Consider the following 22830-nt stretch of genomic DNA (forward strand, 5'->3'; position numbering starts at 1 on the left):
GACCAGCCTGGACAGGTGGAACGAGGGGGTGCTCAGCCAGGCCCAGGCCTGACTCCTGCCCTGCTCGAGCCACAGCCCTCGGAGACCCCAGGAGGTGGGAGTGTCTCTGTGCAGATGGAGAAGCAGAGGCTCAGGAAGGCCTCGTTGGAGCTCCTGTTGTGGCTCAGCAGGTAAAGAACCCGACTAGTATCCATAAGGATGCAGGTTCGATCCCCGGCCTCACTCAGTGGGTTAAGGATCCGGCATTGCCGCGAGCCGTGGTGTAGGTCCCAGACGCGGCTCAGACCCCGCGTTGTGATCTACACAGCTGTGGTGTAGACCGGCAGCTGCAGCTCTGATTTGACCCCTAGCCTGGGAACTTCCACATGCCGCAGGTATAGCCTTTAAAAAAAAAAGACCTGGTCTCTCTGTCCCTGCCAGACCCAGGAGAGCCTCTGGGTGGCAGCCCAGCATGGGTGGCAGCCCAGCACGCCGAGGTGGTCCCTGGCTCCAGGGCTCCTGGGACCCTGTCCCGCCCCTCCCCCCACACCTCCAGGGGCAGTGCTCCTTCCTTGGCCTGGCGGCACCTTAGGAGGACAGGTCCTGATTCAGGGCGACCTTGACAGTCTTCGATTCAGGGGTGACTGTCACTCTGCTGCCACCTCTCTCAGCTCAGGTGAGGCTGGACCCTCGGAGCGCCTGGGGAGAACCCACGGGCAGAGAGGGGGCAGGCAGGTGCCCGGCTGGGCAGAGGGTGGGGCATCTGCTCCCTCTCCCTGCGGTGGGGGAGGAGCCAGGCAGGTGCAGCCAGAGCTCAGCCGGGGAGGTGGAAGGAAGAAGGGACCCAGGTGACATGGGGACTCCATCTGGCACACCCTGACTTCAGCATCCTCCAAGCCCCCTCAAGGATGAGCTGCCTCTGGAAATGTGTGGGAGCAGAACTCTTCCAGAAGGACCCAAGCCTCCCTCGCCCACCTTCCCCCTGCCCCCAGAGCCCCTCCAACCAGGGGCCTTCGCCCCCTCCCCCGCACCACCTCTCCCCAGCCCTCCATGGCCTCTCACTCCCCCTGCTCCCCCCTTGCTCCAGCCCCACCCGGTTTCTGCCTGTCCCCCCACAGACGGCCTGGGTCAGCCCCTCCTGAAATGCTGGACGCACCCCGCTGGAGCCCAGCCTGGCCCCTGGCTGACCCCATCCCCGCAGCCCAGCAATGCTGTGCCTGTGCCCCGTCCCCTGAGGCCACATCTGTCCCCACACCCCTCCCCCACCAGAAAGGAGCACTTGATGCCGGGAGGAGCCGGCGTGACCGCCAGATGGCCCGTGGGCGGCCAGGGGCTGCAGGGCAGGCTGTGGGTGCAGCCAGAGCAGCCGGGTCACCGACCGGGGCAGCCAGAGTGCCCTCTCTGATGTGTGTCCCCAAACCCTAGGTGGGCTCTCTCCTGGCCTGTCCTGTGCTCTAAGGACCAATGGAGCCGGACCCGTCCTCACACACGGCCAGCTTTGCCAGCACCCAGAAGAGGCCCGGGGAGCTGGGGGAGCGGGTGACAGACGGGGGCCGTGGCACGGTGCCCCCTGCCCAACACTCTGACCCCCGACCCCGCTGGGTGCCCACCCTGCTGCCTGTCCTGCTCAGAACTGTGGCCCCGCCTCCAGGGTCACCTCTGCCCTGAGGGAAAGGCAGGAGCGCCCACCTGCAGGACCCACCACCTGCAGGGCAGAGATGGCCCAGCCAGGGGGCTGCCCACACACGAGGCCAAGTGCAGGGCAGAGGGCCCGGGTCCGGAGACTGCAGAGGGAGTCCTGAGGCCGTGGGTGCCGCCCCCCCACCTGCTCCATCTCGCAGCAGAGAAGAAAGGGACAGCAATCTTGCTGGTGTCTCAGGGGAGCCCCAGGTCTTCCCCCCGCAGTCCCCATCCCTCTGAAAGGGCCCCCCCAGGTCTGCAGCCTGGGGCAGCCCCCTGCTCCCACCTGCTCTGACGGACTGTCCCCCGACAGCCTAGAGCGTGAATGGCTGAGCCTGAGCCTGAGCCTGAGGGGACTGAAGGGAGGCTGGGGCGGAAGGGTGGGGTCTCAGCCTGCCTCTGCCCCTCCCCTGCACCGCTGCCCGCTTACAGCCCCCCCCCCCCGCCCCAGCCCGTCCCTCCTTCCCCACTTAGGCACCTCCTGCCTCCGCCCCGCCCCCTCATGTTGACCTCTGCCTGGGACACCCACAGTGCCCCACCCCCGCCAGCCCCAGCGCCAGTGACAAAGCGGGGGACCCTAGCGCAGCACTGCCCACCCAGTGGCTCCCCCGGGTGCCTCCTAAAGAAACCCTAGTCTGTGCTCCCAGACCCCTGGGCCAGCGGCGGGGAGACAAAGGGCCATGCAGACCCCAGCGAGGGGTGGAGGCCACTGCCCCTCAGCACGGGTCCAGCCATGCCAAGAAGCCCGTACCAACCTCCCCAGCACCCCTGTGGGCCTGATGCCCACCCTTCTACCCCCGCTAGGTGGGTGGCAGGGCCCAAGCTGCCCCATTCAGGGAGCCAGCCTGAGCCCACGCCGCCCCCTTGATTATTTCCGGGCAGCCTTGGGGCTACTCCAAAGCCAGAGGCCAGGGCTGCCAAGAATCCAGCTTCCGGGCAGAAGGTGCCAGGCACTGGGAAAAGAGCCTGCACCCTGCGAGGAGTGACAGCCTGTCACCGCACTGGCCCCGGCCCCATGCCCCTTGGGCCTCCACCCCCACCCCAGATCCTCACAGCCACCTGCTGCCCCCCCCCCATTCAGTCCTGTGCTGAAGCCCTGGCTGGTCTGGGGGGGCCCTGGACAGGACCAGAGGGACAGGTGAACCTTGACAGATTCGAACAGGGCCCAGGACCTCAGAGACAGCCCGTCAACCCAAGGAGGCCTCTGCAGGGAGGCGGCCCTGTCTGTAAGGCGGACAGGTTCCCTGGCGTCCTGTCCTATGGGGAGACAGCAGCCTCAGCAGCCAGGTAACCGGACAGGCAGAGCCCCACAGGTGCCGCCGGCCAGACTCCGGGCACAGATGCTCCCGGGCCCAAGGCCGGAGCCCCGACCTGGCTGTGGGGGAGGCTGTGCCCACTGTGGGAGCAGATTTGGCGTCCTCACCTTGGCCCAAGTGTCCCACCACCCCCAGGGCCAAACCCACACAGTGCGAATGTGGCCTCGTGTCCCCTCCCAGGGTCAGCAGGCTTGGAGAGAGGACAGTGGTATACAGTGGTCAGGGTCGTGAGGGGGCTCCCAGCCCCCGTGGGAAGCGCTTGGCCCCTGTCCCCGTCTGGGCTGCAGGGGCAGGTCTTCCTGGGGCGGGAGAAGGGACCAGCCCCGCCTGGCCCCCATCCTCACTCAGCCGGGGGTGGCGGCCCCTCGGCCTGTAATAGGCCGTGCCTGTAGCTTACATAAGCAGCCCTGCGGGGGGCGAGGCTGCCGCCTAGCTCAGCAGCCTTGTCCTCTTCCCCCCCCCGCATCACGAGGCTCCAGTGGGCTGTCCTTGTGCCCTGGCTGGAGGCCAAGCCAGGCCCATAAATAGGGGTCTCCCCCGCGGCCTCGGATGCTCCTGCCCGCCTCGCTCACTCTGTCTGCACTGCCACTCCGCTCTGGGAGAATGGCCACTCTGAGCTCGCTGTGGCTAGGGCTGGCCCTGCTGGGGACACTGGGGGTCCTGCAAACCCCAGCCCAGGCCTCCCTGCAGCCCAACTTCCAGGAGGACAAGGTGAGGGCCCCTTGCCTGGTCCCCAAAGTGTGACAGGCCCTGTGGGGAGCGGAAGGGAAGGAGGGCTGGATGGGCAGGAGGAGGCGGCCCCCCAGAGTCCCCCAGGCCCCTGCTCCTGGCGAGAGCAGAGCCGAGGATTCCCCACTGACAGGGGAGCCCCCGTGTTGTGAGCGCGCGCACACACACACACACACACACACGCGGCACATGAAGACACGGGTTACCGTGTGCTCGCCATCGCTAACCCGATGCGGCTATAGCCCAATGAGCTCACGCCGCCCCGGGAACGAGGCCGGCGCTCCACGCCCAGGTCCGAGGACACACCTCCTGGCGGCGGGCAGGCGCGCCCACAGAAACGCGGTGCGCGCCCCCCCCCGCGCGCGCGCGCGCAAGCCGGGGGCGCGCTCCCGGAACGTCCAGCCCCGCCCCGCCCCGCCCTCTGCTGCCCGCGCCCCCGCCCCCGCCTGGCACCGCCGCCCGCGCCCCCGCCTGGCACGGCCGCCCGAGGGGCTCAGGGCCGAGGGCGCCGGGCGGGGTGCGTCCCGAGGGTCCTGGCCGACAGGGGCGGGGGCGTTCGCCGCAGTTCCTGGGGCGCTGGTTCACCTCGGGCCTCGCCTCCAACTCGAGCTGGTTCCTGGAGAAGAAGAAGGTGCTGTCCATGTGCAAATCGCTGGTGGCCCCGGCGCCGGACGGCGGCTTCAACCTGACCTCCACCTTCCTCAGGTGGGCAGCAGGCCAGGCTCCTGGGGCCAAGAGCTCCGCGCCCACGGTCGTGGTCTCGGGACACCCCTGGCCTGACCCCTGACCCCAAGGGTGACCTGCCCACAGGAAAGACCAGTGTGTGACCCGAACTCTGATGCTGCATCCTGCGGGCCCCCCGGGCTGCTACAGCTACACCAGTCCCCGTGAGTGGGGCCCTCCCCAGACCCCGGGTCCAGCGGGGAGTGACCCTTGCTGACCCTCTGCCCGGCCGTACACGGGGTGGGCTGATGGCTGTGCGGCCGGGGTCCCCCTGGACTGCCCCAGGCTCTTCCTGTCGGGCCCCTCCCTGCCCTGCGATGCCACTTCCCGAGTCTGCGGCCCGTCCTGCTGGCCCATCTGCAGCCATCGGGCAGCGCCCCCCCCCCCGCCGTGCTCCCCTCACACCCCACAGTTCTCCGTCCCAGGAGCGCCGTGTGGGCAGGAAGCAGGGGTGGGGAGGCCACAGCCAGGGCGCCCCCTCCCACGCCAGCCCGAGGGTCCTGTCTCTCGGGTTCCCAGACGGGGGCAGCAACCTCGAGGTGTCGGTGGTGGAGACTGACTACGAGAACTACGCCCTGCTCCACACCGAGAGCGACCCGAGCCCAGGCCCGGCCTTCCGCATGGCCACGCTCTACAGTACGTGCGCCTCGCCAGGGCCCGCAGCCTGGCCCGCCCCCACGTCGAGGGCCGAGGGCCGTTGGGGGACGGAGGGGGGAGTGGGGATCCCCACCCCCGCCCCAGGCCAGCGGCTCCTCCTTCCCGCGCAGGCCGCAGCCAGGCCCCGGGGGCCGAGGTCAGGGCGAAGTTCACCGCCTTCGCCAAGGCACGGGGCTTCACAGAGGACGGCATTGTCTTCCTGCCACGCAACGGTGAGGGGCCGCCAGTCCGGCTGGGAGGGGATTAAGAGGCAGACAGACCGTCTCCAGATCCCAGGGAGGCCGCGGGCGGCGGTTCGTCCGGCCAGACCGCCCACTGACCGGAACATGGCCTCCAGAGGGGGGGCAGTGAGTCCTTGCCCGGTGCCCACGGCTTGCAGCCCCCCAGGCCGGGCGCAGGAAGACGCCCCTCCAGGAAACATCCCTCCCGGCTCACCCAGCACGTGCCAGCCCCGGGTCAGCACCCAGGATACCTGGGTCCTTGGCCTGGAGGGAGGAGGCACTAGAAACAGGACCCATGGGGCGGGATGCCCAAGGGGACACAGGGACACCAGCCACACCGGGGTTCAGACACGGCCCACAGCCACGACCTCCCTGGGGCAGGGGGTCTGCTCTGGGCCCACGTGGGGACAGGACCCCCTTTCTGTTGGGAGGAGCAGGGCCTGGACGAGGGGTGGGAGTGATGGGCTGCGGTGGCAGTTTTCAGATCAACCAAGGCGCTCTCCGGGGCTCTGGGAGCTGGGGGGGCAGGGAGCCCGGGGGGGGGCGGGCATGGGCTGTGGGCCATGGCCTGTGGCCTGGACACCGACCGTGTCCCGGGCTCCTTTCTTGCAGAGAAGTGCCTCGAGGAGCATGAGTAGGTGAGTGCGGGGCTGCGGCTGGCTGGCCGCTCATTCGTTCCTGCAGAGCCACCCACCGGCCTGCGAGGGTGGACTGGGCAGACGGGCGCTGGTCCAGGGCGAGGGATCAGAGAGGTGGCTGGGGGAGGAGGAGATGGACTGGGGGGGAGACGCGGGGAGGTGACAGGAGGCCGGTTCCCTTCACTGAGAGCTGTGGGGGGATGGGGAACCCAGCGGGGCGGGGTGGGGGGCAGCGCCACCTGCCCCCACACAGGCCCTGCTCTCTCAGCCAGGTGACCCCCCTCTCTCAGGACCTGGCCATCCTGCACTGCTCAGCTTTTCCTCCAACACCCCGAGACCTGAGACCCAGCGGGGCTCCTCCTGGCCCCGCCTCTGCCCCCAGGGCCTTTCTCTGCCCTGAGAATAAACTCCAGAAGCAAGTCAGCAGCCCGGCTCCTGCCTGTCTGTCCTGCAGCTGTCGCCCCCCCCAGGCCTGGCTCTGGCCAGCTCCCTGGCACCTGGTCACCCCGCTCTTGCTTTGGGCCTGGCTGTCCCTTCACCGTCTGTAAAATTCCGAGGCTGGCTCTGCAGGACACCACCCCCCTGCCCCGAGGGGGGCCAGGACCCGCTGGCTCAGCTCCTGGTGGGGTGGGTGGCCACGGGCTGCGTCAGAAGCCAGGACAGCTAAGGGGATTGCCAGCGGGTCCCCTCGGGGCTCTGAGCTGACGACAGCCCCTCCAGCCACACCCCCTCAAGCGGCCCCCCTAGCCGGGGCAGGTGCGAGGGCCGAGGTGGGGGTTGGCATGGGGAGTGGAAGGTGTGGGATTAGAGCGCCCCCACTGGGCAGAGGTAAGGTTGGGGGCACAGAGAGGGAGGCAGCTGCAGACTGTGCCCGCAACAGGCACAGACTGACCGAGGGGGCTGGGGACCCACCACCCTCACACCCCCTCCGGCCAGCTGTGAGCCCCAGTTCCCGGGCCTCTGGCCTGGGCCTCAAGCGCGCACAAGGGCCTGGCCCCTGCACCAAAGCAGACCAAGAGCCAGCATCCCCCTCCCCACCAGAGTCCCAGCCGGGGTGGCATTCTCAGGGCCCTGTCCTGGGCTCTCTGGGCTCACGGTGTGCAGGGCCCACCAGTGCCCCCCCCCACACACACCCCCCAGACAAACCTCAGCCAGGCCCTGCAGAGGCCCCAAGGGTTATGAGGCTCAGAGGTCAGGGTGAGCTTCTGGGAGGGCTTCCTGGAGGAGGGGGCCTCAGACTGTGCCTGGGCCCAGGGCTGGGGGCCACATCCCACAGGGCCTGCCAGGACTACCCCTTCCCTTGCTGCGGGGCATCGGCCCCCTTCCCAGGAGGACACGCCAGGGGTGGGCGGGGTTGGCTGGAGGCAGCTGGGCCAGGGTGCTCTGGGGCGCAACCTGATCGGAGCCTATCGCAGTGGGCTATGTCCCAGGCCAGCGCCCCAGGGCATCTTAGGGGCATAAAAGCACAGCGGGAGAGGCCCCCAGCACGCCTGCCCTGCTCCCGAGCCCGCGCCCTGGTCATCGAGGGCGGCTCCGCCATGCTGCACACGCTGCTCATCGGCTTGACCCTCGCCCTGCTTGGGGCGGCCCCCGGCCAGGCCCAGGTCCCCATCCAGGCCGACTTCGATGCCAGCCAGGTGTGCCCGGTCGGCCCCAGGCCTGCCTTCCTCCTCGAGAGCCCAGCCTGGCCCTGTCCATACCCTCTGATCTGGGCTTGGCTCCAGCCTGGGGGTGGAGGGAGGACGCCCACGTGCATCTGCCCATCTGACTCGGGGCGGGCGGGCGTCTGGGCTGTGCCCACCACGCTCCTGAGGCCTCACGCCGCATGCCTTGCAGCCGTCCCCGTCCCGGCAGGGTTGAGGCGGGGAGGGGCTGCCTTCAGCTGCCCCTGCCGCCCCTGCAGTTCCAGGGCACCTGGTACATGGTGGGGGTCGTGTCGGACGACCAGGCCTTCCTGGACTCCAGGGACCACCTGAAGATGCCTGTCGTCCTGGTGACCCCCTTGGCCAGTGGCGACCTGGCCCTCAAGTTCGGGTACTCCACGTAAGTGACCCCACGGGCCCACCTCGGGCAGGGCCTTGGCCTGGCCAGCGTGAGGTCGGATGCGAGCCCGCAGGCACCAGAGGCGTCCCGACACATCCGGGGGGCAGGGCTGGGCCCCAGCCCGGGCCAGGCTGCCGGCCTCGAAAGCAGCAGCAGCTCCCTGCTCCCCGGAGGCCCTGCCCGAGGCCTGGACCCGGAGGAGCCGTGACCTTGTGTCTCCGTGGGCGTGTGCACGTGTGTGCGTGTGTGACGCGCAACCCTGGCTGTCCCTTGGCCCGCTTTTCTCCTCACCCGCGAGGGCTCTGTAAAGCACCTGTGTGCTGCAAGCACTCATGGGACGGGGACGAGGGGGCGCTGGGGCAGGCTGGTCACCGCCCCCTGCACGCGGGGATGGCAGCGTCCCCAGGATCCGAGCAGGGCCGGGCCGCCTGGGCGGGGGCCGCTGCTCAGGCCGCCGGGGGTCCCCCTCCCCAGGCCGGACGGCGGGTGCCAGAAGGCAGACGTGACCTTCACCAGGGGTGCCGTGGACGGGCAGTTCAGCAACGCGGGTGAGGTGGGGCGGCCCGGGAGGGGCTGGGGGGGCGCTGTAGGGCTCGGGGCAGGGCCATCGGGGCGGGAACCGGCGTCCGGGGCCGGCGCCCGGCTCAGCGGGCTCTGCGCTCAGCCTTGGCCCAGACGGACATCCGGGTGGCGGCCACGGACTACAAACACTTCGCCGTGCTGTACGTCGAGACGCAGAAGGGAGGCGTGAGGAACGTCTGGCTGCAGCTCCTCGGTGCGTGGTGGCTGGTGGGTGGGGTGGAGGGGCCCGAGGGGCAGCTCTCCTGACACCCCCTCACCCCTCCCGGCCCCGGCCTTCCTCAGAGCTGGAGATGGGGTCTGGAGTGTGGGGGGTGCTTTCCAGCAAGTCCCACTTGGTGGCAGGTGGAACCACCGTCTCCAGGGACCCCTCCCTCCCCCTCCCTCCCCTTCCCTCCCCTTCCCTCCCCCTCTTCCCCTCCTCCCCCTCCTCCCCTCCCAGCCTGGCCCCTCTGCTCACTGGCCCTCCCCGCCCTCAGCCCGGGCCCCAGAGCTGTTTCCTGAAGGTGCGCAGAAGATGCAGCAGCTGGCACCCCAAGTGGGCCTGAACCCCAGCCAGGGCGCCCTGCTGCCCAAATCAGGTGAGCCCCATCCCCGCGTCGGCTCAGGGTGCAGGACCCGGAAGACCCCAGACCCTTGAGGCCAGGCCCCAAGGCCCACTCTGAGGAGCCCGGGGCCCCTTGGGAGGGGTCACCGGCAAGCCGGGAGGCAGGCGGCTCAGAGGAGGGTGGGTGCTCTGCCCCTGGGGGGCCGCAGGGCAGGTCCTCAGGCCTTCTCTCTTCCACAGACCAGTGTGCGGGTGCCTTCTCCTAGGTGGGTGCACGGGGCTGCCCGGACATCCCGCCCAGACCACTCGGGGCCAGGGACGCCCTCCTGCCCAGAGGCCTGCGCTGCAGGGGCCCTCGCTTGGGCCGGGGTGGGGGTGGTGCCACAGAATGGGGGTGGCAGTGCTGGGGAGGGACAGCGGCCCCGGGGCCGGGCCCAGGGAGGGCAGGAGGGGGTGCCAGGATGCCGCCCACCCCCACAGGTGCTGTCGAGCTTGCAGAGAGGGATCCAGCCGGGAGTCCCTGCCCTCCTCAAAGAACACCGGCTCTCCCACCCCCGCCCCCAGCACAATAAACAGGCTCTAACAGCCAGCGCTGTGCGTTCCTTTTGGTGGCGGCAGAGGAACCAGGTGGCCCTCGCTGGGGGGCCTCCTGAGCCCTGGGACCTGCCTGGAGAAAGACAGCGTGGCGGGTTCCAGGGCTGGGAGGGGCGGGCGCTAGGCCGCATGGGGCCGAGGCTTGGCTCTGCCAGGGGCCATCGCGGGGGCTTCCCTGGGCTCCCATGCCGTGGCCCAGACCCGCGCGGTGCCCAACCTTGCGAGCCACCAAGTGTGCACCTGGGTCCCACCGGAGGCTCACCGCTGGGCCCCGGGGCCCCTCCCAAACCGCAGCCCAGTCTCCCGGCGCCCCCTTCTCCCCTGAACCCACCCGCAAGGCAGAGCTCTGTCCTGCTGCAGTGTCTGAGGCTATATCGCTGTCTTTTGACGAAAGGTCCTGAAGAATTTGAGTGTAAAATGGTACAATATCTGTAATGGAACTAGTTCAAAAAACAAAACAAAACAAAACACAATACCAGGAGTTCCCGTCGTGGCTCAGCAGTCAGCGAACCCAACTAGCATCCATGAGGACGCGGGTTCCATCCCTGGCCTCACTCAGTGGGTTAAGGATCTGGCGTTGCCGTGAGCTGTGGTGTAGGCTGGTGGCTACAGCTCTGATTCAACCCCTAGCCTGGGAACCTCCATATGCCATGGGCGCAGCCCTAAAAAGACAAAAAAAAAGTAAATATGTCAAAATATTCATCATTGTTCTATCTGGGTAATGGCTTGTTATACTATTATTTCTGCTCTTCAGTTAGCCATTTTTCACTAAAAACACAGCCCGGGAGTTCCCTGTGGTGCAGTGGGTTAAGGATCCAGTGTTGTCCCTGCAGGAGCTTGGGTCTCTATTATGGCTCAAAGTCCATCCCTGGCCTGGGAACTTCCACATGCCTCAGTGCGGCTGGAAAAAAAACCCAAACCCAAAAAACCCCACAGCCCTGTCCTGCCAGCCTTGCTTCCTTGATCTGGGCCCTGCTGGGCGGGGAGGCCCTCCCGCACCCAACACCTGGAGGCCTGGTCCACCTGCCAGCCTCTGGCCTGGAGACTGCAGGGCAGGGACCTGGCCCGTGTCCCCCCTGCCTGCAGCCTGACAACAGTCCCACTGGGTGGGGGAGCCCGAGGGAAGGCCCAGAGAGCCAGCCCCTCCCACCCTCCCTCCCACCTAGGGAGGTGTCTGCAGAGACTGGTGATAAAGCCTTTGATCTATTGCTCCTGAGCTGTCAGTTGTCACTCAGCCTCCATAGGAGAAGGAGTAGAAAGTGCCCCAGAGCAGGGATTCGAGGTGGGGGTGGGCTGTCGGCAGGGGGGTGGTCGACCCTCCAGTGGGCCCCCGTCTCTCCCTACTGAGTGTCCCCGCCCCCACCCCGGCCCCCTGGGGAGGATCTGGAATGAAGAGGGGCCGGTTTGCCCTTCATGGCCTCATGGACACCCTTCCTAACCAGGGAGGCTCCCCTGGGGCAGGGCGGCCCCCCAGGGCCCCTCTGGACCCAGAAAGGCTCCTCCCCCAGCACCTGCAAAGCAGCCCTGGCTCTTCCTGTCCCGCAATCCCCTCTCTGGCCACACGGGGGCAGCCCTCAGCCAGTTCTCCACCCGGGAGCCCAGGGCAGGGGTGCGCATCTAAGATCCGCGGGTTCCTGCCCTCCTCTGCGCCCCACTGCCTCCGCGGGTCCCGTCCCACTGAGAGGACAGGCCAAAGTCCTTAGGTGGCCAGCAAAGGCCCCCGGATCGGCCCCACGGCTATTATTGCAAAGAGCCAGGACACTGGGGAAAAGGACTGTGACAAGCTTGAGCACTGGGGCACCTTGCGCCCTCTAACCAGGCTTCCCGGCGTCCTCGGAGCCCCAGGCCCTGCTCTGAGGAGCTGCAGGGGCTCTCCTCCCCCTCCCTCTTTTTTTTTTCCTCTGCGTGTGCGCGTTTTGTTTCGGCCACAATCCTTAACTGCTAGGCCACTGGGGAACTCGTCTTTTTTTTTTTTTCCCTAATCAATGTCGTTTTTTCCCCAACCCTCTTTCAATCCACTCAGATTGGTTTTTGATTATTCTCATCAACAGTAGGAATAGAAAACTTTTCTTTGAGTTAAACTGAGGGTTGCAGCCCAGGAAACAGATCTAAGAAGCCCTTGACCTGTGTGTGTCCCAGGCTACAAAATGCGAGAGGCTTATATAGGCAAAATTGCAAAGTTATACAAGCTGTTTGTCAAGAATTAGGATTGGAGCAGGCAAGATGTACGGATGCTTGTTAAGCAGGGATGGGTTAGGTCTCGAATGCGCAGTTACCTGGGAGAACTTGAGACCGTAAGGCTGCAGCTGGTGGCGGCTGGCAGATACTGTTTTGAGAGCAGCTGGTGGCGTCCCTGAGTCTGATACAGCTCAGAAAATCCAAGGCCTCGGGGGAGGCAGGAACTGTCGGAAACCACATCCACAACGGCCACCCGGCTCCATGCTGGGTGCCTGAACCACAGTTTTATATCTTGTCAGAACAACAAATAAACATCAAACTCGACAGGGGTAGGTGTCCTTCTCTGATGATTCCTAATGGATTAGCAGATACACGGCAGGTTAGCACGACCTTGGAGTCTGAGCAGGAATCTCATCTTTGAAGGAATTCTAGCGTTGGTGTCGTGGGAGAGGGGAGTGGGCAGCAGGGGGCATTTATTCCTGTCTTCAAAGCGGACATTCTAAGCAGTCGGGTAATGCGCTCTCCTCCCCTTCTTCCTCCTCCTCCTCCTTTAAAAAATATATAGAGCATTTTTTATTACTCAATTACATTCATAGGTGTACAACCATCATCACAACCCAATTTGATTGCATTTCCTTCCCAAACCCCCAGCGCATCCCGCCACCCCCCGAACTGTCTCCTTCGGAAACCATACGTTTTTCGAGGTCTGTGAGTCTGTTTCTCTTCTGCGAAGGCGTTCATGGTGTCCTTGTCGTAGAGGCCACCTGTGAGTGAGAGCATGGGATGTTGGTGTCTCACTGCCTGACTGACTCCACTTGGCACGAGAATTTCCAGGTCCATCCATGTTGCTGCAGATGCCAGTATTTCATTCCTTTGGATGGCGGAGTCATATTCCCTGGTGTCTATGAACCACCTCTTCTGGATCCACGCCTCTGTCGATGGACATTGAGGTTGTTTCCCTGTCTTGGCTACTGCAAATAGTGCTGCCATGAGCATTGGAGGACATGTGTCTTTGTGAGTCGTGGTTTTCTCTGGATAGACGCCCAGGAGTGGGATTGCTGGATCAAAATGGTAGTTAGTTCTATGTTTAGTTTTCTGAGGACTCTCCATACTGCTTTCCACAGGTGGTTGCACCAATTTACATTCCCACCCACAGTGTAACGGGGTTCCTTTTTCTCCACACCCTCTCGGGCACTGATTGTTTGCAGACTTTTGGATGCTGGCCATTCCGGCGGGTGGAAGGTGGTACCTCCGAGTGGTTTTGATGTGCATCTCTCTAAGGATGAGTGATGCTGAGCATCTTCCCATGGGTTTCTTGGCCACCTGCATGGCGTCTTTGGAGAACCGTCTGTTGAGATCTTAGCCCATTTTGGTGGGGTTGTTTGTTTCTTTGGTCTGGAGCTGCAGAAGGTGTTGGTACATTTTCGAGATGAATCCCTTGTCAATCGCTTCGTTTACAAATATTTTCTCCCATTCTGTGGGTTGTCTTTTTGTTTTCTTTAGGATTTCCTTGGTGTGCAGAAACTTTTAAGTTTGGTTAAGTCCTATTATTTATTTATTTTTGCCACGACTCTAAGAAGTGGATCTGAGAAGATATTGCTCTGGTTTATGTCAGAGAGTGTTCGGCCTCTGTTTTCCTCTGGGAGTTTGATAGTGTCTGGTCTTCTGACTAGCTCTTTCATCCATTTGGAGTTGATTTTCGTGTCTGGTGTCAGGGAGTGTTCTCATTTCATTCTTTTCCCTGTGGCTGTCCCGTTTTCCCAGCACCACTCATTGAACAAGCTGTCCTTTCTCCCTTGTATATTCCTGCCTCCTTTGTCGCAGAGGAGTTGGCTGTAGGTGCGTGGGTTGAATTCTGGGCTTTCTGTCCTGTTCCACGACCTATATTTCTGTCTTTGTGCCAGTGCCATACGGTTTTGATGACCGTAGCTTTGTGGTATAGCCTTAGGTCAGGGAGCCCGATTCCTCCAGCTCCATTTTTCTTTCTCAGAATATCTGACTATTCTGGGTCTTTCGTACTTCCAAACACTTCGTTCTGGTTCTGCGGAAAATGTCCTTGGTACTTGGACAGGGGTTCCTCCTCCTCCCTTTTCCGTGGTGAAGGCCGATGTACAGCTGACGTCTGACAGGCGGCAGGATGTCTGCTCTAATGAGCATAAAGTTCAAACCAAACGACGTATACCCCAGAAGGACTTCCCGAGCGCTCAATATGTGCACGAAGACAGGCCCTGAAGGGGAGCCCTGAGAGCGCCCCCCCTCCTCCTCGGTACTCGAATTCCACCTCCACAGGTTTCCAACCTGTGGGCTTTCTTTTCCACGCGGGACACGACACCCAGGAAAAGTCCTTCCTGGCATCAAGGGACAATAAGTCACCAAATGCAGGAAAAAAAAACCAAAAGCCTGTGCTGATCAGCAGTGCTTCTAGAGAAAGCTCTCCATCAAAGAGGAGAAACCTAAGCGCTCCCTGTGGTCCAGTGGTTAGGAATAGGCACTTTCACTGCTGCAGCCTGGGTTCAGTCCCTGGTCTGGGAATTGAGATCCCCCATCGAGCTGCTGCATGCTGTGGCAAAAGGTAGAATAAATAAATAACATAACATAAAATTAACGAAGGAAGGAGGTGGGAAATGTAAAGATTGATGAACAGAAACCTCATTTAAAACGGAGTCGGGGAGTTCCCGTCGTGGCACAGTGGTTAACGAATCCGACTAAGACCCATGAAGATGTGGGTTCGGTCCCTGGCCTTGCTCAGTGGGTTAAGGATCCGGCGTTGCCCTGAGCTGTGACGTAGGTTGCAGACGCGGCTCGGATCCCGAGTTGCTGTGGCTCTGGCGTAGGCTGGCAGCTACAGCTCCGATTGGACCCCTAGCCTGGGAACCTCCCTATGCCACGGGAGCAGCCCAGGAAATGGCAAAAAGATAAATAAATAAATAAATAAATAAATAAATAAATAAATAAAAATAAAATGGAGTTGGGAGGCCAGGGGGAGCTCAGCCACTGAGAGACTCTTACAGGTCAGCCACTGAAAAGCCACCACACGTCCAACTCCCAGTTTCCTCCAGTGGACTCCTCTTCCTGCCGGTCTACACCTCAGCCACAGCAATGCCAGATCCCAGCCGCGTCTGTGACCTACACCGCAGCTCACGGCAATGCTGGATCTTTAACTCACTGAGTGGGGCCAGGGATTGAACCCACATCCTCATGGATACTAGTGAGGTTCTCTACTGCTGAGCCACACGGGAGCTCCTCCGATGGCCTCTTTATTTTATTTTATTTTTTGGCCGTGCCTGAGGCATACGGATGTTCCGGGGGCCAGGGATGGAACCCGCACCACAGTAGCAACCAGAGCCACGGCAGTGGCAATGCCAGATCCTTGACCCACTGAGCCTCCAGGGAAACACTGGGCTCTGTTTAGAGCACCTCCCTACCCCTGCCTCTCCTCTGCAAAAGAACTTCCTCTCCTTTGTTCTTCAGACCTGCCTGTGGTTCTAGATGGCTTGTCCTGAATTGCGATTCTTTGCTGTTCTCAAATAAACCTGTTTTCCTAGCAAAATTACTGGTCGTTTATTGTTTTAGGTTGGGGATCAAACCTGCATCCTCATGGATACTAGTCAGATTCTTAACCCGCTAAACCACAATGAGAACTCCTAGAGGAAGTTGTTTGCTTGTTTGGTTTTTTGTTCTTTTGCCTTTTAGGGCCGCACCCAAGGCACATGGAGGTTCCCAGGCGAGGGGTCCAATTGGAGCTGTGGCTGCCGGCCTCCACTACAGCCACAGCAACACCGGATCCCAGCCGTGTCTTCAAACTACACCACAGCTCACGGCAATGCCGGTCCCTTCACCCACTGAGCAAGGCCAGGGATCGAACCCTTGTCCTCATGGATAGCAGTCAGGTACGTCAACCACTGAACCACGGCGGGAACTCCCCGGAGGTCATGTAAAGGCTGCCACGTTCTCCCTCGGCGCGTTTGCCAGGGCCTGAGCACGGTGCCTGGAGCGTCCAAGGCGGCCCCACAGGCTGGGGACGCCACACTCGCGTCCTCTGGACGAGAGTCTGTGTCCACGGCAGCTTCTCCTCTCCAGCAGAAGTCACATGACGGAGGGTGCACACGCCCTGGCCCCCTCGTCTTGTGAGGGGCACTTCCACCCCCCCCACCCCCCGCAAAGGCCGGGATCCGCCTTGGTGCCTCCCTCCCCACCTCTCTCCCCCTCCACTCTGAGCCCCTGGCCCGGCCTTCATCGGCTCTGCCCCGAGGACCTCAGCAGCCCTCGGTGCCCTCCCCTCAAGGCGCTCAACGTGGGCTCCAAAGCATGAGGCAGAAGTGCCACTCCCCACCCCACCCCCGCTTACATCCTCCCCCAGCTCTGCGTTCATTCTTTTGCAATCGTTATGAGTTAGGCCCTGAGGCCACCCTGAAGATACGGTGGCAAATAACACAGACCGAAAGTCCTGCCATGTGGACCTCCTGGGGAAATGGGAATGAAGAAGAAAAACGACCGCATTCGTGCCTACGGCTGACAAATGGATTATCCCCAAACTCAGGGGCTTAAAACAACAAGCATGTGCTGCCTCCCAGGTCGGGGCATCAGGACTCTGGTGCTGGGCGCTCTGGCCGAGATCTTGCAAGGCTGCCATCAAGCCACTGGCTGGGGCTGGGCTGGGAGGGGACCTGTGTCCCACTGGTTGTTGGCCAGGCCGCGGTCCTTTGCCACATGGATTCTCCACAGAGCGGCCGCATGTCATGGTGAGCAATTCCAGAGGAAGAAAGCAGTGACAGCCCATATTCCGCGGTGTTCCATCGGCTAGAAGCCAGTTACTCAGTCCGGGGGAGCTGCACAAAGGTGAGAACTCAGCGGCAGGCAGGGTTGGGCCATCTTAGAGTCCGCTGCCACAACCCGTCAATCAGAATGCACTTTATATAGCAATTCACTTGGAAAGCAAGTAAATCAATGAGGAGAGAGGACATGAGATGCAGGATAGTGTATCGAAATTGTGTATAAAACGGCAGGGAGGCGTTGCCATTGTGGCGCAGTGGAAACGAATCCGACTAGGAACCGTGAGGTTGCCAGTTCGATCCCTGGCCTCGCTCAGTGGGTTAAGGATCCAGCATTGCTGTGAGCTGTGGTGTAGGTCGTAGACGCAGCTTGGATCTGGTGTTGCTGTGGCTGCGGTGTAGGCCGGCAGCGGCAGCTCCAATTCAGCACCTAGCCTGGGAACTTCCATATGCTGCAGGTGCGGCCCTAAAAAGCAAAACAAAAAACAAAACAAAACAAAACAAAAACTACAGGGAGAGCCTCACTGAGCAGGTGACTTTTGAGTAAAGACCTGAAGGGAGCAGGTGCCTCTGGGAAAGGGTGAGCCCGGCAGAGGCAGCAGCATATGCAAAGATCCTGAGGCACCAGGTAGAGTGGGGTGGGGGTGGCTGAGGGCCGTGAAACAGGAGAAGGTGGCCTGTGGGGCAGGCTTGGCTGCAGGCATACTTGAAGTGCAGGTTACCATAGCCTACAAACCCATCTGCCACCCTCCCTATGGCCACGGAGTGGTCACCCTGGCCTTCTTGCCAAGCCCGGAGCACAAATGCTGTGTCCACTGTGGGGCTTCTTTAGTAGCTGCCCCCTGCCTGGCACCCCCTTGCCTGGCACACTCCATGCTCCATCCCTCTCTTCTGCCAGGTCTCAGCTCAAACAGGCACTTGTGAGGACCTGAGAATTTCATGTTTCGTTTATGAGCTCTCGCAAGCCCCAGGAGATCAGAGCCCTTGTCGGTGGATGAAGCGGTCCCGCGGCAAAGAGGAGGAGCTGGGTAAACACGGTGGAATGGATGAACGAGTGGGGAGGCCTTCTGCACTGGCGCCATGCTTTATTCACTTTCGTGTTCTGACCTGTTGCAGGTGACCATGGGAAGCAGAGGACAGGGGGAAGCCGCAGGGACCAGCAAGGGGGTCAAAGCAATCTGAGGCCTGAGCGGTGGCTGCTGGGGCCTGCGCCCGGCCAGGGTTTACGTGAAGGGGGGAACCCAGGACTCAGCCGTGGATAAGGCCCCAGGGAGCACCCAAGGGGACCGCGCTGCGCAGCCCCGGTCACGGGGGAAAGGCCCTCAGGACTGGTCAGCCCGGGAGCCCCGCCCCGAGCGCGAAGCCCCGCCTCCACCGGCTCAGGCACCGCCTCGTAACTAAGCCCCTCCTGGTGAGCCCCGCCCACCCCGCGAGCCCGGGACCCTAAGCCCCGCCCCGTGCAGACCCGGTGGACCCCGCTCGCCTCTGCCCCACCCCCAAGCCCGCCCTCCGGCGCAGGCCCCGCCCCCGCGCCGGAAGCCCTCCACTCGCGCAGGCGCCCTAGGCCCACGGCGGTGCCCGCCGGGTCCCTCCGTCCGCCTAAGTGCCATGGTGCCGCCGCCCCTGCCGCCGCCGCCGCTCTGTACGCTGCCGCCGGGCCCTGGACCCCCGCGCTTCGTGTGCTACTGCGAGGGGGAGGGAAGTGGGGCCGGGGGACGTGGCGGTTTCAACCTCTAGTGAGTAGCGGGGCCTGCGGGGCGGTGAGGGGTGCCCGCAGCTGTGCGGGCCGCCTGACGGCCCGTCTCTCTCGCAGTGTGACGGACGCCGCGGAGCTTTGGAGCACCTGCTTCACGCCGGAGAGCCTGGCGGCCCTCGTGGGTAACGGGGCTTCCGGACAGCCGGTCGCCCCCAGCACCCCACACGGCAGCGCTGCCCGCCTATGGGATCGAAGGGTCTGGGACCCCCCCCCGGAAGGGTCTGAGTCCGCCCTTCCCACAGCTCTGTAGCTCTAGTCCCAAAATCGGTCCCGCGCGGCTCTGGGTCGGGCAGATTTGGGGTGTCCCCAGTGGTTCTAGGGTCCCAGGCACCTGGTGACCAGTCCCTGTGCCCCGTAGAAAGCCCGTTTTGGCCTGAGTGCGGCTGAAGACATCACCCCCCGCTTCAGGTGAGCCCCTGAGCAGGGAGGAAGGGTCGGGGGGAGCGAGTGGGTCTGCCCACGGCACTCAGGTCCCCTCCTTTCGTAGGGCAGCCTGTGAGCAGCAAGCTGTGACTCTCACCTTCCAGGACGACAGGGCATCCCTGACCCTCTCGGGGGGGCCCTCACCGCTGGACTTTGACCTCTCCAAGGTGCCCGGCCTGGAGGCAGCCTCCAGGTTGCGGGCACTGACACTGGGCCTGGCAGAGCGCGTGTGCAGCTTGGAGCGGCAGCTGGCAGGTAAGCGGGGGTGGCGGTGGGGGGGTGGGGGGGGTCTCACATCTTCTCTCGGGTCCCCCTGCCCGCGCCTCCATTTCTGCTTTCCCCCAGCTGCTGCAGAGGAGACAGCCACCAGCCCCCGCAAGAGCCCCTGGCAGGTGGGCTCTCAGCACTTCTTGCCAGGTAAGGCCTGTTACCAGGACTTGGACTGGGGCTCGGTTTCCCCAGAGCAAGGCTCAGCTTCCAGAGGAAGGATCTATGTGTGTGGCCCCCGGATCCCGCTGGATTCAGGAGCCTCCCCCCCTTCCTGTTTCCCCCAGACCTGGATCCTCAGAGAGGTGGCCCTGGACCTGGGGTCAAGAGACGGTGCCCAGGAGAGTCTCTCATCAACCCCGGCTTCAAGAGGTGCCCCGCCACCCTTGCCTCCTGTGCCCAGGGTTTAGCCCCTCCACCCCCATAGTGTCACCCCCTCTTCTCTCCCAGGAAGAAACCCGCTGGTGGTGTAGACTTCGATGACCCCTGACGGCGCAGCAAAGAGTGCGGTCAGGGCCCTCAGGAGTCTGTCCGTGAGAGGAGGGGCAGCCCCTGAGGCCCTGCCACTGGCGCCTGCCCATCCTGCTGCCTGGCACGAAAACACCTGCTCCCCTAGCCCCTTCCCCAGCCAATAAACATCTTATCTGGCCGAGGTCATGGCTGGGCTCCGGCTCCGGGAGAGGGCTCGGGGATTCCCCCGCCTGCCATCTGGGCACGGGCTGCAGCACCTAAACAGGTGCCCGAGGCTCTGCTCCCTGGTGGCCTGCTCCTGCCTGGCCAGCCCAGGAGCTGGGAGGGCTGTGCCGGGCGGGGCGGGGCCGCCGAGAGGCTGGAGCCCTGCCTCGCTGATGCAGGCCCCACGCAGATGAACTCAGAAGGTCCTGTGGGAGATGGGGGTGGCCTGCCTGCCTGCCTGCCACCTGGGGCAGAACTGAGGAATGGAGGCCCGCCCTTGCCCAGCCGGGGCCCAGCTCCCACCCTCCTCGGCCGTCCTGCCGCCCCGCCCTGGCCTGACTGGTTTGGGAGCCCAATCCAGTCCCTGCATCCCTGACGCCATCCCTGACCGCGCCCGCTCTCTGGGCAGGCGGACCGCAGACCGGGCGCTCTGCCTGTCCTGGGCTGTGGTGTGAGGCGGCGCGGCTCACAGTGGCAGTTGGGGGTGGCAGACATTGCGGGCCTGGGGGCCGGGACGTCCCTACACACACATTTAGGCGATGCCTGTATGGGGCTGCGGGGGAGTGGGCGCCGTGGCGGCGGAGGCGGGCGCTAGCGGGGGCGCACGGCGGGCCGGTAGGCCGCCAGGATCTCGGCGCTGTGCGGACACGTGTACTTGAACTCTTTCTCCTGCAGGGCGCTGTCCAGGTAGCGGCAGACGCCACGCAGCTCCGCGGGGATGGGCGCCTGGCGGAAGTGCGAGCACACCGTCTGCGGGCGGAGGGCGCGGTCAGGGTCTCCTCCGGGGTCCGACCCGCCCGTCCCGTCCCGTCCCTCCGGCGCTCACGTTCACGACGTGCAGCTTGGGCAGCAGGCCGCAGTCCGCCAGCGTGAGCTGGTCGCCGTCCAGAAAGCGGCGGCGGGACTCGCGCAGCTGCGGCTCCCGCGCCAGCTCGTGCTCCAGGGGCGCGCGCAGGTAGCCGTCCAGCTTGGCGAGGGCGCGCAGCAGCTGCTGGTATAGGGCTGGGGCGGGGGGACGGCGAGGTCAGGGCCTGGGGCGCCACTCCCCCGGCCTCCCGGGGCTCCAGACCCTCCTCACCGTCGTCCTGCGCGGGCAGCGGGTTCTTGATGAAGGCAGAGAATTTGTGGAAGACATCGTTGCCCGCGGCCGTGGACTCTCGGTATCTGGGGGCCAGGCTGGGGAATCTGGGGAGGAGGGTGCCAGTCAGACCCGTGCTGCCTTTCCGGGGACACCCATCTCTGTGCCTCCCGCTCCCCCCCCCCCCCCCGCCCCTCACTCTGGGGGGCCCAGCGTCTCCTCCAGAAACTCCTCGATCTGCAGTGTGTCCGTTTTGGCTTCACCGTCGTAGAGCAGGATGGGCAGCTGTGAGCCCGGGGCAAAGTCCTTCAGCACATCTGGGCACCTGCGGGCACAAGGCGGGAGGGAAGCGGCTGGCCAGCCTGAGGAGGGCTGAGGCCGGGGGGCTTCCCGGGGCAGGGGCCCACCTGCGGGTGTCCACGGTGGTGAGGGTGAAGGGCACGCCCTTGAGGAGTAGGATCATGAAGAGCCTCTGACACGAAGGACAGTGGCCCACGCTCTCGCCGTCCTCGCTCGCCTGGCCGGGGAGAGGAGGGGTGTCAGGGCAGGGAGCCACCCCAGGAATGCTGCTGCCAGGCTGGGGGAGACCTGGCCTCCCACTGCCAAGAGGCTGAAGCGAGGCCAGGGCTGCACCTCCGTTGGGCACGGCCTGACAAGTGGCCGCTGGGGGCCCTTGACTTGGTCCCTGAGAGGTGGGAGGGCTGCTGAGCCGCTGAGAGCCTGGAGGCTGCCAGGGCAAGGGTTTGGGGTGGGAGGAAACCCTGGCTCCGGGGCTCAGCCCCTCAACCCTTATCTTCAGAGCCTGAGCAGAGGCCAGGCCCCTGGGCACCAGGCCCCGAAGACTGGTTGCAAGGGTGGGGTGGGCCGAGTGAGCTGTTTTCTGAGTGATTCACCCTGCCAAGCTGGGCATCTCACTGCCCTGGGCTCCCCGGGCAGCAGGAGCCCAGGACCTGGCAGCCCCCACTCAGGGATCACAGGTCTTGGCACCGAGGGGGCTGCCAGGCACAGCCCCCCTCTGCTGCTGCATTGATCCCGACCGCCACTGGGCCTCGGCCTCTGGCAACCTGCTTGGCGCACCCCCTCCGAGGGGCTTTGGCCCAGATCGAGGCTGGGAATCAGGATGGAGCCACCCCTGACCCTTTTGGGAATGGCTCCCGGCACTTCTCCCCCCTGCCCCACCCCCACTTCACCCACCTTCCCCAGCCTGGGGAGGACAGCCTGAGCCTACTGCAGGCAAGGGTGCAGAGACTTGCCCCTCAGCCTGCCCCGGAGAGCAGCGCCCCGCAGAGCCCCCTCCCGAGACCCCCCCCCCAGCCCAGCCCAGCCCGGCCCAGCACCTTGACAAACAGCTGGAGCTTGGCGGTCTCGGCCATGGTGGGGAGCCGGGGCAGCAGGGCCTGGGTGGGACCTGGAGCTCTTTAAAGCTCCCTGAGCGCCCCGCCCTCCCCAGCCCAGGGCCCGCCCTGTGGAGTCACCTAGGCTTTGAGGAGGCTGCCAGGGCTCAGTGCCCAGCGCGAGGGTGTGACCGCAGGGGTGGAGTGGGGGGGGGACCTGAGTGCCTCCACGGGGGGACTGGGCGGCGGTGTGACAGAGGTAGTCAGGAAAGAGGGGTGCCAGCCTAGGAGGGGTAGCTCTGAGCTAGGATCATCCCCACCGGAGCCCCGACAGCCCTCTCTGCCGTGCACCCGCCCAGAAAGCCAGGAGCAGGCGGGAGACGCGAACCGCCTGGCCCTGGCCTGTTTCCTCGCCGCCTCCCAGGGCGCTGATGAGCCTCTTGAAGCCCCCCGCGCCCCCGCCCCCGCCGCCCCTGCCCACCTACCGAGCTGTCAGGTGGAGGGCGCGCCCGCGTTCCAGACCTGCCCAAAGGGGCGGGCCAGGCCCGGGCGTCCTTCCCCCGCCGACCCCACGCCCTGCCCCTCCCTGGTGGGCTCGGGCGGGTTTCCCCTCTGCTCTTAACCTGGTGGAAGGGGAAGAA

General features: G+C 64.3%; 4 protein-coding genes across 9 annotated transcripts; 3 read left to right on the plus strand and 1 right to left on the minus strand.

Annotated features, from left to right (window-relative positions):
• Positions 1-3515: 3515 nt before the first annotated feature.
• Positions 3516-6366, plus strand: PTGDS (prostaglandin D2 synthase). 3 transcript variants are annotated; one of them, XM_047769005.1, is made up of 7 exons: positions 3516-3686; positions 4270-4409; positions 4515-4591; positions 4947-5063; positions 5195-5296; positions 5918-5943; positions 6212-6366. In XM_047769005.1, the coding sequence occupies exons 1-6, from the start codon at positions 3525-3527 to the stop codon at positions 5941-5943; spliced, it is 624 nt and encodes a 207-aa protein (XP_047624961.1). In that variant the 5' UTR covers positions 3516-3524; the 3' UTR covers positions 6212-6366. The 3 variants fall into 3 exon arrangements, with proteins under 3 accessions (XP_047624961.1, XP_047624963.1, XP_047624964.1); XM_047769007.1 differs by having other exon boundaries at positions 6216-6366; XM_047769008.1 differs by having other exon boundaries at positions 6234-6366.
• Positions 6367-6466: 100 nt separating this feature from the next.
• LCNL1 (lipocalin like 1) lies at positions 6467-9701 on the plus strand. 2 transcript variants are annotated; one of them, XM_047769004.1, is made up of 7 exons: positions 6467-7580; positions 7847-7986; positions 8461-8534; positions 8651-8761; positions 9045-9146; positions 9353-9378; positions 9593-9701. In XM_047769004.1, exons 1-6 carry the CDS (start codon positions 6726-6728, stop codon positions 9376-9378), a joined length of 1308 nt encoding a protein of 435 aa, XP_047624960.1. In that variant the 5' UTR covers positions 6467-6725; the 3' UTR covers positions 9593-9701. The 2 variants fall into 2 exon arrangements, with proteins under 2 accessions (XP_047624960.1, XP_047624959.1); XM_047769003.1 differs by lacking the exons at positions 9353-9378; positions 9593-9701 and having other exon boundaries at positions 9045-9346.
• Positions 9702-18207: 8506 nt separating this feature from the next.
• On the plus strand, positions 18208-19754 carry PAXX (PAXX non-homologous end joining factor). 3 transcript variants are annotated; one of them, XM_047769011.1, is made up of 7 exons: positions 18208-18392; positions 18470-18530; positions 18771-18820; positions 18900-19090; positions 19181-19252; positions 19390-19474; positions 19553-19754. In XM_047769011.1, the coding sequence occupies exons 1-7, from the start codon at positions 18265-18267 to the stop codon at positions 19590-19592; spliced, it is 627 nt and encodes a 208-aa protein (XP_047624967.1). In that variant the 5' UTR covers positions 18208-18264; the 3' UTR covers positions 19593-19754. The 3 variants fall into 3 exon arrangements, with proteins under 3 accessions (XP_047624967.1, XP_047624966.1, XP_047624968.1); XM_047769010.1 differs by having other exon boundaries at positions 19390-19754; XM_047769012.1 differs by lacking the exon at positions 18771-18820 and having other exon boundaries at positions 18940-19090.
• A 147-nt stretch (positions 19755-19901) lies between these two features.
• Positions 19902-22270, minus strand: CLIC3 (chloride intracellular channel 3). The gene is made up of 6 exons (XM_047769009.1): positions 22193-22270; positions 21263-21372; positions 21055-21180; positions 20856-20962; positions 20604-20779; positions 19902-20527 (listed from the first exon to the last, which is right to left on the minus strand). Exons 1-6 carry the CDS (start codon positions 22226-22228, stop codon positions 20369-20371), a joined length of 714 nt encoding a protein of 237 aa, XP_047624965.1. The 5' UTR covers positions 22229-22270; the 3' UTR covers positions 19902-20368.
• Between the last annotated feature and the right edge of the window lie 560 nt (positions 22271-22830).

The sequence above is a fragment of the Phacochoerus africanus genome, chromosome 2 (assembly GCF_016906955.1).
Source record: "Phacochoerus africanus isolate WHEZ1 chromosome 2, ROS_Pafr_v1, whole genome shotgun sequence".
Lineage (NCBI taxonomy): Eukaryota > Metazoa > Chordata > Mammalia > Artiodactyla > Suidae > Phacochoerus > Phacochoerus africanus.